Raw genomic sequence first — 20,883 nt, forward strand, 5'->3', positions numbered from 1 at the left:
CCTAACCATTCTGTGGGCAGCCAGAAGGTCCATCCCTTCTGTTTGCAGATTCATGGACAGTGGTGATGTCTGTTCGATCTGAAGATCTGTGCTGCTGCTACTGTCTCATACTTCGACAAAGCATCAAAAATCCACATGCGCCGATTGGTTGTTTTCACGGTCACTTGGTCTTGTATAGCTGTCAGTGTGAGAATGACGTCCACATCCAGACCATTATCTGAGCGCACAAAAGATCCAAACACTTTCCTCAAAGCAGCATCCGTGGCCGACCACCAGGCCTCATTCGGACAGAGGCGTCTGTGTCGCTGGTCCCGGCTCTCGCTCTCCCACGCGCTCAACAGCAATAGGATTTCGCTTTCAATGACTGATTGTATTGTGTCAGCAAGGACGAGGTTAAGCACATGGGCACAGCGCCGTGCATGCACTCGATCTGGGGCTTCTTTAGACAGGAGAGCAGAAAAGCCTTCGCAGTATCCCTGCATATTGGATGCACCATCGGTGGCGTGACGTTGATTCTCTGCACTTCACAATAGTGACAAGCCTTTCATGAACTGTGTCCGTGACCAAGTGAATCTGGGAGCGACAGAACACTGGTCCTGGGGGGAGGTGTGATGTTGTGATTGGCTGGCGAGCCCGGTCCTGGAACCCTCGCGCAGTCTGACGGCGGCGTTAAAAACTTCCTGGACTTTCTGAAGGCCCACCGGCCCACCGATTTGTCTTGGTGGGCCTGATGGCCGGTCCGACACTGGACGTCTGCAGGAGGGTTCAAACAGCTGTTGGTTAACTGGTGATATAGCGAGCACCAATCAGAAATCACCTGGGATTAAAGAGGCGACCCAATCTGGAAGCCTGTCTCCTTGTCTCATTCCTTTCCTTTCCTTGTGTTCTTCCCTTTTCTCTCCTTTCCTCTCATCTCCTCTCCTTTTTGATCTACTTTTGTTTCCTTTTTCTCTCCTCCTCTTTCCCTTCCTTTCCTGTATTTTCATTTCCTTCCTTTCTTTGTTTCCTCTCTCCCCTTCTATCTTTTTCCTTTCTTTTTCCTGCTTTCCTTTCCTTTTTTCCTCTCCTCTTCCCCTTCTCTCCTTTTTCATCTCCTCCTTTCCGTTCATCTTCCCTTCCCTCTGCTCCTCTACATTTCTCTCCTCTCCAAAATCCATTTTTTCTTTCTTTCTTTCTTTCTTCTTTCTTTCCTTCTCCTCATGGCTGTATTTCCCTAATCGTTTTATCCATGCACCATGACTCAAACACTCTCACAAGCACACAAACACACACACACACACACACACTCCAGCAGAAGGACACATTAGCCCCTGTATGAACCGACTCAGCTCTGCCAGGATCAGGGGGGCTGCACAGCCCTGATAACAACACACACACACACACACACACACACACACTCAGGAGGGTTTTGTCGTCTGGTTTAATGTAGCAGCTGATCGATGAGTCTGAAATGTAATTCTGTTGAATAGACGACAGTTAAAAGACAGAATCCAACAATAAGAGGGTGAAGACGGTGAAAAATGGACGACTGTTACAGTTTAAGATCCAACTATACCAAAAAATGATGTGTGAAATAAAGAGGGTGAAACCTGAAAGACTACAGAGGATCAGAGTCTCATGGCTCTGCTTTATGCATTTTGGTGTCAGTGTATCAAACACACTTCGACAACACTGAGTGTAAAGTGCTGCTAGCACCCCCTACAGGCTGCAGAGTTCATTACAGCCACAACGTGATGATTCAACTATTCTGAGAGTCTTATCAGTGGTGGAGCTAGAGGACAGATCACGATGATGTCCGAAATGGTTAAGATTCATCCGGGGATTTCTTGAATCCAGTTGGAACCAAGTTCTACCGAATATGAACAAAAGAGCTTGACCCAAGGACCCGACCGCAGACAGACGGGAAAGGTTCAGTGACTAGAATTGCAAAAATGAGGAGACAAAGGCTTCCAGGTAAAAACAGCTTCAGAGGGGACAAAAGAGAGTTGGGTGGCCTGGACAATGGAGACCAGCAGGACAGGAAAGCTCCCACGAGCAGCCCGGATACTCGACAGCTGCTTGGGAAAGTTGGAAGGGAGCTCAAGATACAGGTGTTAACTGTTGGGCAGGCAGCCAGAAGGCACCAGCTCCAGCGGAGCACCCAAGAGGGGCACCAGGGGCATTGGTTGCCGGCCTTCTGCCCTGACCTTCGGGGTGCAGGACAGGGTGGCCGGCGGCTCGAGCGCAGGGGAAACCCGACGGTGCGTTCACACGTATGGATACAAAGCGGTTGGAAGCGTCTGTCCTCTCAAGGATCTGTAGTTCTGGGGGTGGCATGTGTTGAGCACATAATTACATCCTCTGCTCCGCCTGCAAAATGATTTTCTGCCGCCGCCGCCAGACACACCGACATTGTCGGGGATTTGTTTCCACACATCGGTCCTCTTTTTTTAACTCGCCGTAACTCGCTGTAAAGACGTCGTCGAGATTTGGGAAGTCGGACACTGTGACAATCAGCTTCTCCTCTAGTTTTGTTGAAGTCAAAACAATTTTACTTTTGTTCTAAAAAAGTACTGACTCTGGTTTCTCAATTCTGTCACCTCTTACTAAAGTCTCCTGCGGAGAGCAACTCTAATGAGTTTACATCCCAGTGGAGTAAACAACGAGATCGTCTCTCGCCTGGCTGACGTTCGTACTACAACCGAGGATATTTGCATGAAGTCGAGCCTTTCTCAACTTTCCCCCGAGGTGTAGCTGCGTGACGATTACTGATGCGGGCCACAGGAAGGAGGACCCAAACGCAGGCACGCAGGCATGCGGGAACAATTCAAATCTAATGATGACAACACAGGTCTATGAGCCGGCGGGCCGGCCAGCAGACAGGTAACAGCTAAGAACGGAGTCCACAGCAAGACCAGCACAAAGGGCAACGTAATAAAACAGGATACAGTCTGACAGGGAGCAGGTGGAACAGGCAGGTTTAAATACTGGCTGGATAAGTGGGAAGGTCCAAAGGCATCTGGTGGATCTGGCTGAGGAGAGACAGTGGATAAAGTTCCATATATTGCAGAGGCCTGAGGGGGAGACTGGCTGACAGGGACAGACGCAGGGCAGCAATCGTGACGAGCTGCCCGCGTTTCGAGTCTGTGGAGCTCAGCGGGCGGAGGGGGGGGCGCATGGCTGCAAAGCCAGGCCTCCTTCATAATGAATCACAATTCATTTATTCAAAATGATGGAGTGGGTGGAGTTACATTGTCTACTACCAACACGTCCTGTGTGCGAATCACAGCCTGATGCATCTGACTCCTCTGAACCATGGAGCTCCATTGTTTCCAGAAACTATTAAAAACACATCAGTGAGTCACACTGTTGCTCTGGGTGACATGTTCCTCCATCACCATGAAAACACACACACGGTAGTTTATTTAGACTCAGACACACACACGCACCGTCCTGCTGCCACGAATACTCACTACTACTACTTGAGAGTCGGACTAACACATTATTGGTTTGGGTCTAAACATGGGGTTTGTTGACCATAAGAAAATGTAGAATAACACAAGCCTCATCATTAAAATCAAAATCCACAATGACCCCAATCTCTTCACCTGTGAGTGTAAAAGATCACTCTTGAATTTGGGAACAGTTTGACGAATTTCAACCGCTTCCCATGGTCTTCGTCAGTGGAGGGATTTTCTTCAGTTGACTGGTTGTTGTTCCCTTCACATGAGACCACTGCAGAACAAAAAACCCATTAATATAGAGGTAAACACCGGGGGTTTTCAGATAGAACAAGATCAGAGGCCGGACACGAATGTTTTCGGTGATTTCTTTTTCTTCTGGCAGCTCGGGAACGACAGGAAACAACAAAATTCTTTATTAAACGTAAAGATAAGATGGTTTAGTTTCCCCAAAATGTTCTCTTTAACAGAACTGACCGAGTATGATAACGTCATTTAGGCTTTTCATTTCTTTTCTCTTAAACATGTGACTGAAGTTCTGTATTTAGGTCACGTGGTGAAAACGTTTGCCATCCAATGATGAAGACCATGAAGAGCGGTTGATAGTCTGGGAAAAAGACAGTGAGTAGACCTTGAGTCAGTAGTTTTTGTCGGTGTCCTTGCTTATGATAAGATCAAGGTTGACAGATCTCCAAATTGCAGAGAAGGCACATCACGCTCTGCACACACAAAAATAGGATAATACACTGACTTTATTTAGAAACACACACACACACACACACACACACACACACACACACACAGGTACAGTAGCTGTTGTTTTAAGGAAGTGATGTACCTGTTTGTTCTCTCTGTTCATCAAATACACCACCGATATAAAAATCTATTTTTACATATTTACTGACGGCGTCTCTGTATTTAGATTTCACTCCTTGTTCTTCTGTCTGTTATTTTTTATCTCGAGTGTGTTGTTGTGTTTTTCTCAGTGTGCGAACCTGCTGCTGCCGCGGTATAACAGCCACTTTCCCTCAGGGATCAGTAAAGTAGCCTCTGCCCATCCAATCCAACCAGTCTGACCAGTGACCAGAGAGCGAGGCAGCAGACTGTTGGTTTGGTTTGTGGAAAACGAGTCGGAGTGAGATGTCCTTTTTTTTTCATACAGAAATCATCGTTCAGTTGGAGCACAGAGATGGTTTTCTCAAGACAGTGTCTCCCTCTGCTGGTCAGGTGAGGGAACTGTGAATAACGACAGACAGATCATTGTTATTGTTACTAGCATTACTCGCATTGCAGTTTGTGGTTAGATGCTGAACTGCATTTCGTTGTCTCAGTACTTGTTCTCTGTGCAATGACAATAAAGTTGAATCTAATCTAATCTACTCTAATCTAATACAATATAGTACTATGAAAATATTACAAATTTAATATTTAATAATAACTGTAAACAAATATTAACCAAATAAACAATAGGTTAAAGGAAAATCAAATTAAAACATTTTTTTCTGGGGACTTACCAAACAACCCTTCATAATCATAATTGTTTCTGGCTTTGTGTTAAAAATCGTATATTTATCACCACTTGGTAAATATTGAAATTGCAACATTGAAATTATAATTTTGTGTGTTTCCTCTATCCCTTATCATAAAATATTGATGTATTGGTTCAATCCTTAGTCATATTATTATTTGTGTTCATCGGTAACTCACACACACAAACATTCACACACGGAATAAACTTTTTGAATTTAATTGTTTTATTTATTTATTGGGGTTTTTTAATTTATATATTGTTTTTTCAGTTTTTGCATTTTCTCTGAATTTATTGTTAATTCGTGTCAGTGATCCTGTCCGTTCCAATAAAGCTATTTGAATTTGAATTAATAATCATGTGACGCGATTGGCTGTTACGTCGTCACCCCGCCTCCATGACTCGGTGTATCCAATCACGTGTGGGGTTCGGTATGAGGTGGCTTTAAACGCCGGAAGCCGACAGTGTTTATAACAAGAAGTTAAGCTAACAGGCTAACTGGTCCGAGAGAGAGCAGCGTGATTAAAATCATCCCTGATTTTCTCAGAGTGTGATTCTGTGGAGTTTCTCAGGTGAGTCAGAACCTGCCGACTAAAAACTGGTGTGTTATTATTTTATCGCGGCGTTCCGAAGCAATCACCTGCTAACTGCTGTTAGCATGCTAATAACATCTAGTTAAGTTAGTAAGTGTCGAAACCGAAAACTCGGCGACGCAAAGTCTAACAGTTTATACAGCTGCAGGTCTAAGACGACACACAAGTAACGTTATACAAGAATATCCGAACCAAAACCAACACGTTTCCAGCGCAGACGTAGCCAGCAAAACGTTAGCATGTTAGCCCCGATTGTCACATTCCAGCAAATAGACGAGACCTTAACCCGACATTTAAGACATTCTTTTCTACATAAAGCTCCAGTTTCTGAGTTTTAACGTGGCTAATTAGCATCGGTTCACTTACCCTCCTTCAGCCAAAAAAAAAAACATTAATGCGAACAGCACTGCCTCCACCTAACCGTCACTCCTGTGTCAGTAAGCGGATCAAATTTTCGTTATCAGAAAGTGTTTTTAGGTTAGTGAGCGTGTAGCTTTCAGCAATTAGCCTGCTAGCTATGTCGTGGCTTGTTAATTAAATAATCTTTGAGGTCGTAAGGAGCAAATCTGTCACCTTTTTCCGGCAAAAATGTAATTCTGTTTTACTAGGGAGATAGAAAAGTGTGACAGACTGAGCTATGTCGCTGTTGTGCTGGGTGTGACTCTGTCCGATTTTTTATTTTTTTATTTTTAACCCCCATTAAACCCAGGAACAGACTCAGCAGGCTGGCTGACTCTTTATTTTAAACGTTGATGTAAAAGGGAGCCATGATAATCAACTGCGGTGTGTTGGCAGGAGCCGCAGCCTTGCATGACACAGCTGCTCCGAGCTGCCACACCCCCACAGCCACAGTTAATCCTGAGCGGCAGGTCATCCACACAGCGGCAAAGGCCCCGACACAGACCAGGCGGAAGTTGGCTTCTGATTCAGCACTTAAGGGGAGTGACGGCATTGAGTCGAGCCGCGGCGATTAGTTGGTGGACAGAAATATACTCGGCGACTATTTTGTTGATCGATTAATCGTCTGTCGTTTTTCAGGCAAAAAAGCGAGAGATTCTACACATTTACAGGTCCCTGCTCCACAAGTAAAAACAATGCTAATTCTACTTAATCAATCGCTGGTGGTTTGCAGGATGTTCTGAACGCTGTCTGAAGGTGGACTTGTCTTCCGAGTTTATCCAGAGAACGATAGACCAGGTCTCTCTTAAAACCTCCACATTTGTACTTGTCAAACCTGGAACTCATTAACGAGTAGACTGCAGTAACTGTTTAAAACACAGTTTCAGATCTGTGAAACCTTTATTTTATTTGTGACAACACAAAAAGGGCGATTTCACTGCTTTTTCCAAAACCACCTAAGACCAGGTCTGGATCAAAAACCAGCTTCCTTTTCACATTCACTTGTTCTGTTAAGCTGTAACAGGCAATTTTCACTATTTTTTGATATTTCATAGACCAAGCAATTAATCATTTAATTGAGGATGTAATTGGCAGCGTAGCTTCTAATGAAAATAATCATTATTTCCAGCACTAGTTATATATTCAGACGCTATTTACTGCATTGCCATTGTATTGGACTGTACAGGTGGTTGTACCGAATACGTTAGAAACTGAGTGTAGTTTTGTAGATAAACTAATCAGCTTCAGGCAGATCAAATTCCAGTCTGAGAAGAATTCAGCTGCTCTGTATTTTTATTGGTTTTATTCTCAGCAGTGTGTCCTGCTGGATCAGGACTGGTTCCTCAGAAACCTCCAGACATAAACACATCACACTCAGCCTCTTGGCTTCTTATTTAATGAAACTTCTTTTATATTCTGCATGAAGCTCTCAGAGTGTATGTCAAACCTTTTTTCTTAAAGGATACAAAGAATTCTGCACTAAATCTCTCGCTGAAATCAGTTTTGCTCATGAAAAGTGTTTAACAGATGATGATGATGATGATGATGATAACAGCTAGATGGGCTCAGTAGAGCACATACCTCCACCAAGGCGAAAAATGCCCGGTCTACCCGTAGTAGTAATGATCATTTTTCCACGGCGTATGTCTCTTCAAATGACTGTTGTCTACTCCCTATTAATTCTCCAGATGTCTTATCACTTCTATCTACAATAAGACAAGGTGACGAGGTGTTGGTTAGTTTTCAGTTGAACTCTAGTAAAGATATTGTGAGTGCATTAAACTGTGACTCTTGCTTTGTACCTAACCATGAATATTGTTCCACCCCTACAAAACGTTTCTTTTTTTTTTGTTTTTAATTGATCAAATAACCAAAAACTAAAATGAGTGAATTCCATGATCGAATGAGTGAAAATTGTTTGCAGTGTCCATTAAAATCCAGCTGCAGGCCTGTATTATTTAATCAAAGCAGTGATGTTAAATGAAGATGTGTTGGTTCCTGAAAGAGCTGAAAGCCGCTGCTCATTCCTCTTTTATCCAGCCTCCGTTGGACCTTTCACCTAGTTTTGGGTGTGTTTGACACATGAACCTGTTCTTTGTGTTTGCTGTTCAGGAGTCAGGATGAGTCTGCAGTGGACGGCGGTGGCCACCTTCCTGTACGCTGAGGTCTTCTTTGTTCTTCTGCTCTGCATCCCCTTCATCTCACCCAAGAGGTCAGTGCTTGTCCGTCCTGCGCTCACCTGTCCTGCTTCAGTTTAATAACCAGCAGGTGACGCTGAGGACGAGAGCGGAAAACATTCATCAGAATAACAGAAAATGTAATCTAGTCACTCAACATCACTGAAGAGGCTGCAGGGGGATGATTTAAAATGTCGGAGGAAAATGAAATTAAAGTTGGCCTCTTTTTAAATTTTATATATTGCTGGCAATGTGAGAACTGATCAGCAGCTTACAGAATTTGTCACACCTGAAAAACTTTTTATTTTTGCATCATAACAAATCTTCTGTACTCAGATAAACATGGCAAACCACGGGTATGAACACTGAAAGCATCACTTAAATCTGGATCTCTGGGTCCATGAGAGGAGGAAACATTAGCTGTAAGTCAAACAGTTCCAGCTGAAGAAGCTCGAAGCTCATTGACTTTAAACAGCAAACACAGAGCAGCTCTGTGTGACTGTCATCAGATTAAAACCCATCAGACCTCCTGACTGGAACCTGATGAGCTCTGATTAACTCAGCACGCAGGAAAGAGACCTCACTGATATGAGCTGATGCCAGACTGTATTTTTTTAATCAGGGTTCAACTCAGTATTGACAGTATTTACAGTATCACTAAAACTGGACCCAAGCACAGACAGTCATGAATCTAAATGAAGATGTGTCAGCAATCTGACTGAACAGTTAATGTGTAAAGTTACTCACTCTCCAGGGAGATTAATTCATCGATTAATCATTTGTCCATTCAATTTTAGAAAACAGTGAAAATGGTTTCCCAAAGCACTATTGTTATTGCTTGTTTTATTTGGCCAATGGGCCAAAACCCCAAAATATCAGTTTACATTCAGATATGATGAAGAAAAGCAGTAAATCATCAGATTTGAGAGGCTTTAACCAGCCAATGTTTGGAAAATTAGCTTTAAAAAAGGCCTGAAACCATGAATCAGTTATTAGAATATTTGCAGATTATTTCTTTGCTAATCGCCAAATTGTTGCAGCTGTATTACATACACACACAATGTATTAAATAACAGTTCTTATTAATACAAACAGTCAAGAGTACAGCAAAAACAACGCAGGTTTAAAAAGAAATGATATAAAAGCATGAATCGCAGCCAGAAATGATTTGATCCTGACGCAACTGGGAGATTTATATCTGGAAAAATCACCAACAGACACAGAAAAGAGAAATGTGTTGTTCCAGTTTCCCAGTGGACTCAAATCACAGCAGTAGTTAAAAATGGAAATGTTAACATTGCTATTGCCAACATAGCATAGCTAATAACGTGTAAACTTCTACTTTGACATGTTTTGTTTTTGTAAAGATCAGATCTGCTTGTCACATGGTCAAGAACATGTCGTACAAAGTAGTTCAGACCCGACAGGAAGTTACACCATCAAACGGCTGGATACAAACCTTTTTATCTTATTTTTTATTTTATTTTTTTTTTTAATACCGTAAAGCTTAATGGTCTAAACAACATTTGATTTGAGTCCATTACATTTTCCCTTTAACTGCCTCTTTAATTTCAATTCTTATTTTAAAATTCAGTACAAAGAAAACGTGACTGTTTTGTTTTTAAAAGACATTTTTAGAAAATAAAACGCTAACATGAATTGGATCCAACATGTTTGAAACATCCTGAACGGTGATGCAGTTTATCATCGAGCTGTATGTGTCACTACAGGAGATAAATACCCTGCTCACCACTGTGGACTGTATGAAACTCCTTTCTATCATTTTGATTTATAAAGCTGCCTCAGTTTCTCTGCTCTGCTCACCGGAGCCGATCTCAGTTCCCCCTCGAGTAAATGCTGAACTTGGCCGGACTGAATTCCACTGCTTCACACCTTGTTATAAATGGAGCAAATTACAGAAGATTTTTTGAAACTCGAACGTCTCACCTCTGTCTGATTTCACAGTTTTAACTTCACACCTGTTTCAGTGACGTCCGATTGTCTCTGATGCTGTTTGTGCTTTTGCTTTGTTTTGTTTTGTTTGTTTTTTTTTTGTTCTCCCTCCAGCTGTGCTCAGGTCTCTACTGCAAAACAGATCATGGTCTCAGTGAGACTACCTGATTAAATAAAATACAACCTAACAACATTCAGAGAGGTTTCGTGGGGTATATTTTCATTTCCAGTTATTCCGTATTAAAACTGTCGAGTTGTTCAGCATCTGTTCATTTAAATTCTTTCTTCTCCTTATTTTTTTTTCTTCTGGTTTTAACACTGAAAAGATTGGTCAGTTTTTCCGCTGAGTAAATTTCAGCACAATCTTTAGTCATCACACTTTACCTGGAGACTCTGACTTATGTTGATTTGGTTTTTAGTTTTTTGCAGGGTTTTTTTTTTTTTTTTTTTTTCTTTTCGTCAGATATGTATCTTCTAGTGTTTGTTCTGCTGGGCCACTAGATGGAGCCAGAGCTCCAGGTTTATGAACAGGCCTCGGCTGCGCTCCGATGTATCTGTTCAGTGTGTATATCTACTGTATTTTATTATTTCGTTCTCCTTGTGTCTGTCTTCTGCTGTGTTCTGATGGCTCTGGGTTTGATCTGCAGGTGGAACAAGATCTTCAAGTCTCGTGTCATTCAGGCCATCGCTCTCTATGGAAACACTTCATTCATGGTGGCCATCGCCATCCTCGTCTTCCTGCTCATCGGTATGTGTGTGTGTGCGCGTCAGTAGTTTTCAGTATCTCAGAATAAAGTTTTGCTGGCTCATTTTGGTGAATTGTCGGAGGATTATCCAAATGTAAACAAAGTGTAGCCGTGCTCACAGCCAGCCTTCCGACCGTAGGATCAGAAGCTGCTGTCACATGTCTGTTACCGGGGTGAACACCAGCCAAGACCCAAATCCGAGTTATTCATGTTTTCTGACACTGTTTTCTAACTCCCGTTAAGGGGCGTTGATGTAAAATATATCACATACTGTGTTTTTTATGAGTGGCTAGATGATCTCTTCGCTGGCTTCCACTTCCTGAGCATGTGAGCTGCCCCCTCCATTTGCCTTTGTCTTTTTATATCAGAGGTTAATGCAGCCTTCATGCCATGTCAGTTACCGTAATTACCAGTTTCTGACTTGTAAGTAACATCAACAAAGTTTCCCGGAAGCCTTCCTGTATCTTACATGGCAGTGGATATGGAAGTGCTTGAAGAACAAACGTGGGCTCACCTCACGTCAGTGAAAGTCCATCATTCAAACCTCTTTTTAAACAGATATAGTGTTGTATTGTCAGCACAGAGTCTTTTAACCCTCACATAGTCAACTCTGTAGTTATTCAACACTTTTTATATTGTAAACAGGAGAGTCTTTTCTCTGCTATCACATTATGTGAACACCGCATAATGCTGCATTCACATCATATTGTTTAAACCGCAGTTAGGAGCAGCCGAGTGAAAAAAATGTTAAAGAGTTATTCAGAGTCAGACTCGGTTAATCTGAGAGAGCGACAATATCTCACTACAGTCATGTCAAGGGGGGCTGCAGATGTATCATACAGTCCATTCAGCTCATTTTATAGGAGCTGCTTGTTTGGATCTGGTTTCACTTTTGCTACAAATACGTGACGCAACAAAAGGTAATTTAAACCATTTATCAGCTGTGACTGCAGGGTTAGCACCAGCATTAACCGCCTCGGAATAAAGCGTCATCTCTCCCAAGTGGGAATAACGGCTGTTTTTTTCCCGTTCTTCCCATTCTGCTGACATGTGTGAATGCAGCATGGCTCCGTTCCTACTCCGATGTGTAATTCTAGTATGGTTGCCACAGCCTGTGTCTGAAATCACTGCCTCGTTCACTAACTCACTAGATGGCTCACTCAGTAGTGAGCAACAAATCGAGATTATAGCCACTTTCCTGTCACCGTCGTCATTTTGCGCCCCCACTGCCAGCTGTGGAGTTGCCTCTGTAAAATGTGACACATTGCATTGTGAGATTGTAAGTAGCAAGTAGTCTACATGTTGGACCGTAATTCTCAATTAAGACGACGGAGGACAGTAAATATAGCACCACCACGTCTGGCTGTTGTGAGCCGAAATCAAATCGGGATATTAGCACCAACATCCAGTTCTCCTGTGTAACGAGTATTGATGTGTAACAGAGGTCAAATTGTAGGATACAGAATAATGGTGCTGTGTGTGTGTGTGTGTGTGTGTGTGTGTGTGTGTGTGTGTGTGTGTGTGTGTGTGTGTGTGTGTGTGTGTGTAGATGCGTTTCGTGAAGTGAGGAAGTACAGTGTGACGGAGAAGGTGGACCTGACCAACAACCCGACGGCCATCGAACACATCCACATGAAACTGTTCAGAGCTCAGAGGAACGAGTACATCGCCGGCTTCGCCCTGCTGCTCTGCCTGTAAGGCACACACACACACACACACACACACACACACACGCACATGGCAACAGGCAGGAGAATTTTACAGTAGGATGGAAAGAATGAGCAGCTGGCTGTGTGTGTGTTCCATTGACAGCCACTGTAAATCCTCCAGCCGTATCCTGATTGGACAGAGCTCACAAGTGTGAATCTCCGATTGGCTGCTGAGCTCTGGGACATGGTGTGTTCTTATTGGAGGACAGGTTTTGTTGGGCTGGAGATCCATAAAGTTCTATTATCCAAAAAAAAAACCAAAACCCAAAGTTGAACCTCATATCCTGGTAGAGAGTTTCTGCAGCTTTACTTTTTCTTTCCATGTCCCTCTTAACTTTCTGTCAGTGTAGACAGATTGTGAGCTTTTTAAACTCAGCTGACTATAGTCCTCTGATTGCAGAGAGCACTAGACATTTAAATTGGGGTTTTTTTTTTTTTTTAAAACACTGAAAGAACTCTTTACTGGTCCTAATGTCCAAGACTTGGACCCAAATTATCTTTAGTCTTTAAAGGTCCTGGTATAAACCAGAGAAGCAGCAAATTCTCATGTTTGAGAAGGTGGCACCAGAGAATATTTGGCATTTTCACTAGGTAAATGACTATATGATTAATTATTGAAATTGTTGTCAAAATAGTTAATTGACAAATTGTTTCAGCACCAGTAATGAGTGTATGAGACATGGCAGCAGGACAACTGATACTCAGCATTCAGTTACTGCTCGGTCACTACTTTGTCATGTGAAAATCAAAAAGAATCAACACTGATCTACAGAAACAAACTGCATCCACCACAGAGAAAAATCTGAGACGTTTTCTCATATCTATGACTCAGTATTACTGGAGAAGATGTCATAACAGGATTTTTATCTTTTTATAATTTCAAGGGAACCCTCTCCTGATCACAAAATTTGTATCTGTTATATCTCATAATCAGTTGGGATCAACTAAATTTGAACCCAAACTGTTACAGCACAGTCCACTGAAATGTTATAGCGGTAGTAAGAAGCAGTGCGATCAGAGTGTGCTAATGTAGTGTCTGACCTTGTGAGTTGTTTGTGAGCTCGCTCTGATAAAACACAAAACGCGAGGACAGGTATGCCTGACGCGTGTCTCACTGCAGGTTATTACATTAACGCTAAAACATAGCTGTCTGCGTTTGGCTGAAGCTCCAGCGCCCCCCCAACTGTTCTTAACTTAGAACATCAGATCCTACTGCTACATTCATAACTGTAAGATGCAGATCTCTTCATCACGAAGTAAAGACCCCGTAATTATTACATACTAGATAGAAAGGATGAGATATGGTCGCATTTTTTTTGCTCTCAATTTGGTGAATGTAAATTCCGTATTAATCAATAAAAACAAGCCATTCATTTTAGTCCTAAATTATGGGGTTCAATAAATTATTTTCTTCAGAGTCATGTGACATTGACAAGTTGTGGTTTGTTCGTAATTGATTGGTCTGAATCTAAATAGGTCAAACTCAGAAATGTAACTACAAGTATTGTGGTCACATCAGTGAGCATCAGATTCGGAAAAGAGAAACTTAGCCAGAGTTGAACTCCTGTGGACATGCGCCGCCACCCTGAACTCATCTAGACGTCCCCCACAGGAGCCAAATGTGAGAACGCAAATGTCCGAATCACTTGGACCAGACATTAAACGGACTTCACCCTGCCAGCTCCCTGGAAGAAAGTCTGTCTAAATGTCGGCCTGAGCCCATGTGGGAATAGAGCGGGTCATTGTCCAGAGAATTCAGTGAACGAGTGGGCGTGTTGAAGTTTCCATCGTGCCACTGGCGCGAAACCGGCAGAATGCAAACATCCGAGGGTGAAGAAGGGTCATTTACTCGATTTCCGCAGCAAACGTTTTGCATCACGTCTGGCCTCCTGCACGCGCCAGCCCTCGCCAAACCCAAACGCAGTATTTCCAATAGGTGAGACCGCGTCGGACGCAGACAATCTCCTGTTGTGTGAAAGGGCAACTGCAGACGGACCTGGGTCTCTGGATATTGTCCCAACGTTAGTTCATACGAGAAAACGGCTTTAGTGAGACATTTCTCAGTGGCTGTCCGCTGCCTGTAGGGGGCGGCGGCAGCGTCGGATCAGCCTGGTCGGTGTTTGTCTCTGCGCCTCGTTCGGCTGCGGCAGCTGCTGCTCTCTGACTCACTACGGCAGTTCAGCATGTGATGCGGCAGCTGCTGTAACAGAGGCCAGGAGGAAGTGCTCCAGCGCTCAGACGGACAGTCTGCTGTAATCTGGGACTGTGACTCAGGAATCTCCAGCATCAGCCAAGGAGGAAAAATGTAGCACAAGTTTGTGGAGAGGCTGAAGAGCGGGCAGCTGATCAGATTATTTCAGGCCTGTGAAGTAACTGATGGCCGTATTAGGCACTGACAGCATCATCTCCTACAGACGCTCTCAGATGGAAAAACCTCTTTTTGTCCTAATAAACTACACAACTTTAGGTTGGTTCTAGACACTCTTTATATTTCGCTCTGACACTCTCATCCGCAGAGATGTCTGAAGTTTGCAGATGAACTTCAGCTTTCAGACCAACAGCATTAGGGCCTGATATACCGTGTCTTATTCCTCTGAGCCACAGGGCTCCATTGTTGTCCAGATGCTGGAAGTCTTTTTGCGCTACGTTTTGCATCTGTCAGCCTTTCTGCATGCTTGTATACATGAATGGCCTTCACTGTCATAAATGTTGCCAGCGCACAGTTGTTCAGCTCGGTGAAACCCGCAGTCCTTCATGACCACACAGATGTGGAAGTTATAAATTATGCATGTTAACTTCCAGTGTTTTCGACAGATCACGTTGTATGGCTTCACTCTGGATTCTTTGACTCAAATATTCAAGTCTCTGCAGGGTGTTTGTACTTAAATGCACTGCAGTCAGTCTCTCAGGTTTTTTTTTTTTTAATTTTAAATTTCATTTACAAAGGTCTGTAAACATGTTTACCTGCCTGCTGTGACAGCGACAAGCCTCGGAGTCTCCAGGCAGAGAGCGAGGTTTCTGTTGTTCGTTCATAGGTCAGTGCTGTGTAGTTAAATTAAACCTCTAAAAACACCAGACTGGTCCTTTTTTTTTTAAAATCACATCCAGCACCTCACTGACTAGTAACTTACAAGAATGGGGGCTGTTATTCTGTATATTTGCTCCTCTAATTGCCCCCTACAGCCCTGTCCTCCACCATTACATCACTGCCTGTCAACGGCACACACAGCACATAAAACACACACACCTCAGCTGGGAAATGTCAGGGGTAACTGTATATACGTGTGTGTGTGTGTGTGTGTGTGTGTGTGTGTGTGTGTGTGTGTGTGTGTGTGTGTGTGTGTGTGTGGGTTAAGTGGTGAATGGCTATATTAGGTTGTGTGTGATGTGTTGAAGCCTGTATGACAGATGGTCTGATTTACTGTTGGTCTCACTCTCTCACTTGTACTTCTGTCTTTGAGGACACTCGTTGACATAATCCATTCCCTATCCTCTCACCCTGACCCTAACCTAAACCTGGTTCTGACCTGAGCCCTAAAACCAGGTCTGAACCCTCAAACAAACAGTCTAAAGTTATGTGGAAATGTCCTCACTCCCAAGGTCTAAAACCCAAACAGGTCCTCACAAAGAAAGAAGCGTGTGTGTGTGTGTGTATGTGTGTGTGGATGTGGATGTGGATGTCTAACAGCTGACGCAGCAGTTTGTTTCAGGTATGAGGCGTTTTGCTGCTGCTGCTCTTTCTTTCAGACTCCAGCTGTTGTAACCACTGCAGCTAATTGTCAGTGTCAGTCGGTAGAGCAGGTAGTCACAGTGTTGGCATGTCGCTTTCACGTATGGGAAAGTGTCTTTGACATAGACACTAAACCTCACATCTACTTTGATGTGCTGAGTAGAGCCAATGCATCAAATAGTCAACTGGCAGAAAGTGAATTGGCAACTATTTTGATAATCGATTTAATCATTTCAGTCATTACTTACGCAAAACTGCAAAACACACTCTGGTTCCAGCTTCTAAAATGTGACAGTTTGCTTTTTTTCTTTGTCATACGTCTCAGTAAAGTGAAAAACTTAAGGTTTCAAACTGTTTTTCAGACAAAACGAGCAAACTGAAGACATTGTTGTGACCTCTGAGAAATTGTGAAGGCCACCCCCCCCACTGTTTAATATTTCATAGACTAAACAATGACTCAATTAATCGAGAAAATATTCTGCCTATTGATCAGTAATGAAAATAATCATTAGGTGCAGCCCTAGACCAGAACGTTGCATTCCTGCTCGCTGCCCCCTTTTGTGCGATTCTCTTTACCATCATATATGACAATGAAAACAGCAAATCCTCACATTTGAGAAGCTGCAACCAGCAAATGTTTGACAAAATGAGTCAAACATTCCATTGATTATTAAAATACTTGCCGATTAATTTTCTTTTCATTTGCTATTTAATTCATTCGTTTCAGCACCAATAAAAAGCAGAGTCATGTTTTTCAGGCTGTGATACATAACTGGAAAATATTTGACTGCACAAAATCCTATATGCTCCATCAACTTTGGATTTAAATGTCAATATCGATATAAAAGCTAAGCAGTGAAGGTCAGCTTTGGGCGTTGTAACATGAGGAGCTTTATTTCAATGACTGCAGCTCTATTTTTACTGTTGTAAGTCGGAGAGATTCGGGACTTTTTAGCTCAAAGAACAAATTTAACAAATTATTTGAACATTAATAAAAGTCATGTATCCAAATTTTTATATATATTTTTATCTCCCCAGTGGCAGCGAAGCAGTATTGAGCCTTCAGTGTTTGCTACCACGCTGACCACTCGTTCTGTGTGCGCTTTGTGTTTGCAGGTTACTGCGTCGTCTGGCCACGCTGCTCTCCCAGCAGGCCTCACTCATGGCCTCCAACGAAGCCTTCAGGAAGCAGGCGGAGGGCGCCAGCAGCGCTGCCAAGAAATACATGGAGGACAACGAGCTGCTGCAAGAGGTGACACGGGCACACAGACATAAAACGCGTTATTCACCTTAATTCTATGAGAAATAGAATTTTAAGACTGATTTGTCAAAGCGACCGAAAAGCTTCCCCCCTATGGTACCAGTAGGGGGCAGTGCTTATCTGCAGCTGCTTAGATGAACCCAAGTAAACACTGGAAATATTCATAAAGGAACCCAGAACATTCTATCTGGGTATCTCATTCACACTGTCACACACACACACACACACACACACACACACACACACACACACACACTCCAGAAACTTTCTCTACTAGGATACGATAGTCAGTAATAACTTTATGGATCTTCAGCCCAACGAGAAGCTGTCCTCCAATAACAACACACCATGTCACAGAGCTCAGCAGCCAATCGGGTTTAACGCATGTTTGACCCCGTCCCGAACAGCCAGCCAATCAGGGACAGAGAGGCTCATGCCTCTGAGCTCTGTCTAATCAGGATGAGACCGGAGCATTTACAGTGACTGTCAATGGAAACACACACACACACACACCCCACACGCACACACCCCACACGCACACACCCCACACACTCTCACTCTGTGGTAATCTGACCGGGGTTTGTCCGGGTTGAAGAGATCACCAAGTCCTCCACTGCTAAAAGGAGAAATTGCTTCATCTGCATCTGACAAGCGTACACTCACACTCACACAGACCGTTGATTCATGTTGGTTCAGCTGAGCTTGGTTTCCAGGAAATGTTTTACATGTTGCATATTTTAGGGAGTTTTGGCAGCAGCATGAATTCATTTGAATGTCTTAGACGTTTTTATAAACCGATCTCTGCTGCTTGTTTCACACTGAAACCGCTTGTGTGCAGGTTTCAGCAGCTGTCCTCTCTGATCTTGCATCTCGGTCTTTCCCAACACACCGCCACAGGTTAATCATACATCACTGATAGCGTTTATGAAATGTTAAGCTGATTAATGAAGTAGAGAAACACGTGAGTAGAAACTAAGTTGTTGTCACGAATACCGTTGAGGAGATGAAAAGGTGTTTTTCACCGGCGTATTACCGCCGCCAAAGTGGCATTATGTCCTTCCTGACAAAATGATTTAATAAACACCTTGAATCGTTATGAAAAACACCCACACTTCACCTCACACAGAGGGAAAACGCTGCATCTTGCTTGCAAATCAAATACTTTTAATCACCAGCGAACATCTTATCCTGCCGTTGCAGTTACAGTCAGCAGCGATGCATTTAAAACGGCTTGTGATGTTGTTGACCAGGTGTCTCAACCACCACGTCGGACGTCGGCTGTCCCGGATAACCGGTATCACGAAGCTCTGTTAACTGTGGGTTTTCCTCCGGCTACAGGCGCATTCATGTGACAGAGACAGCGTTGTTACTTGCAAACATCATCAGAGCCATGAATGAAGTGATTTAATATGATTTAAATCAAAGGTTGATTGTAGCTGCGGGTAAATTAGGTGATAGCAACAAACTATTCTCAACATGTGATGCAGATAAAACAAGTTAAAGTAATGACAGACTGTTTCTGCTGCCGGGAATTGAGGAGTCTTTGTGAAATAAAAATGTGGTAAACTCTCCCTCTGATTCTCAGAAGCTCTGCTTTAAAACCAGAGCGGACACATGGAAAGTCTGGAACAGCAAAATGATTCTACTGATCTGTAAAAATATCTGTTACTGTCTGTTACTGTGGTGATCTACCCCAGTTAAACACGAGCCAGCTTCGTGATACCTGAGAACCTGAGGCAAGTCAACAGAGAGCCGGACTAATCAGCCTTCGTGGTACAGGGCCCTGGTCAGGTTTTGGTAAAAGCAGCACGGACTGTAGTTAATTGTAGCTACATCTGAATGATTTATTTATATAAGCGTCCATACATATAATGCAGCTCATATTGGTTAACAGAACAAAAAGAGTAGATCATTTAAACAAGAGTTCTAATATTAAAAAACTTTAAATTCCATGTGTAGAGAGATTTGTGGAATCACTCACTAGTTCGTAGCTCATTAGTTTTCTGGCGTTCATTTAACCTGTACTTGTCATATGAAGATAAATGTGTCGATGGTTAAAGAGTTTTTCATTTAAATGTTTTTTCATTCTGGTGGAATCGCCAAATGGTGACTTTTTTTCCTCATCATAGTTCAAGATGTCACCACTTGGGACATGCTGGGACGAGATATATTTTTGAATTGTATTAAAATCCTGATGTGGTAACCCAGTGGTAACAGATCTCCTCCCATCCTTCCTCATTTGAACTCCGGCGGGGGCCAGACTTTTGACTCTACTTTTGTCAGCCAGTCAGCCGATAGACTACCGGCCGATCCCAGTAGCACAACTTGCACCAGTCGTACCACATCACCACAGTGCCACACAAATATTTAGTCTCTCAGAGCTCACCGTCAGTGTCAGCTGTGATTCTTGGATGTTTGACAGATTTTCTCCCTGGTTCATTTGGTTGGTAAAGACATCGGGACGCTGTGAACTCATTTTTACTCACCGTGAATTTATTTCCTCTTTGGCAGCAAAACGCATTTCAGCGGCCTTCAGCAGCTCCCGCAGTTTGAACTGGACTAATGAAACACTGACAGACTGACAACACTCACTAGCCGAGCAACATTAAGGCACAATTAACCCATAATGCAACACTAGTTACACTCTCCACTCTCTTCATTCAAAAATAATATTTGATGTAATTGTCTCGTCCTCAAATGTAAGACAACCCCCACTTTTCAGACCTAATCTCCAGAAAAATAGTATTGTCTTATATTCGTTATCCCTTCTCTCCAGAGCGCTAGAGAACCCTCAGCATAGTTTTTGCCGTTCGGTTCAGGTTCTGGGCCGTAGACTTGTCATGGAGGGAAAACTGGATTCAGATTTCTGCAAAACGAGATCTCTCCAGCTCAGGTCAGAACTGGTACAACTACACTGAGATTCTCAGAAGTAAAATATGATAGAACACATGTCCTCTCCTGTACTCTCTCTCTCTGTGTGTGTGTGTGTGTGTGTGTGTGTGTGTGTGTGTGTGTGTGTGTGTGTGTGTGTGTGTGTGTGTGTGTGTGTGTGTGTGTGTGTGTGTGTACACGTGCACATTCACATGTTAGTTTCAGATCCCTTGACGTCCTTCTCATTTTATATCACATTATCAGATCCACCTGCTGTACAGCTTCAGTTATTACCTGTGATGTAACAGAAGGAAGCCGTGAATACAGTGGAAAGGTTCGATCATTTGTTGATCAAGTGCGAGGGGAAATGTTTTCTTTCCATTTTAAGATTTTCTTTAAACAATCTCCTTAATATTGCTGTACGCAAAAATGACAGCTGTAACAAGAGTAAATGTAATTTGACATCTCCACCCTTG

The 20,883-nt window shown here is 43.0% G+C and overlaps 1 protein-coding gene across 1 annotated transcript in view; it reads left to right on the forward strand.

Annotated features, from left to right (window-relative positions):
• The first annotated feature begins 5,393 nt into the window (after positions 1-5,393).
• The window catches only part of bcap31 (B cell receptor associated protein 31), a 24,003-nt gene continuing 8,513 nt past the window's right edge, over positions 5,394-20,883 (forward strand). Inside the window, exons 1-6 of the mRNA XM_040151800.1 lie at positions 5,394-5,540; positions 8,073-8,172; positions 10,738-10,838; positions 12,386-12,530; positions 17,392-17,527; positions 20,356-20,439. Coding sequence (XP_040007734.1) covers positions 8,081-8,172; positions 10,738-10,838; positions 12,386-12,530; positions 17,392-17,527; positions 20,356-20,439 — 558 coding nt within the window. The 5' untranslated portion in view covers positions 5,394-5,540; positions 8,073-8,080. The remainder of the gene's footprint in view (positions 5,541-8,072; positions 8,173-10,737; positions 10,839-12,385; positions 12,531-17,391; positions 17,528-20,355; positions 20,440-20,883) is intronic.

This window comes from Xiphias gladius, chromosome 18, assembly GCF_016859285.1.
Source record: "Xiphias gladius isolate SHS-SW01 ecotype Sanya breed wild chromosome 18, ASM1685928v1, whole genome shotgun sequence".
Lineage (NCBI taxonomy): Eukaryota > Metazoa > Chordata > Actinopteri > Istiophoriformes > Xiphiidae > Xiphias > Xiphias gladius.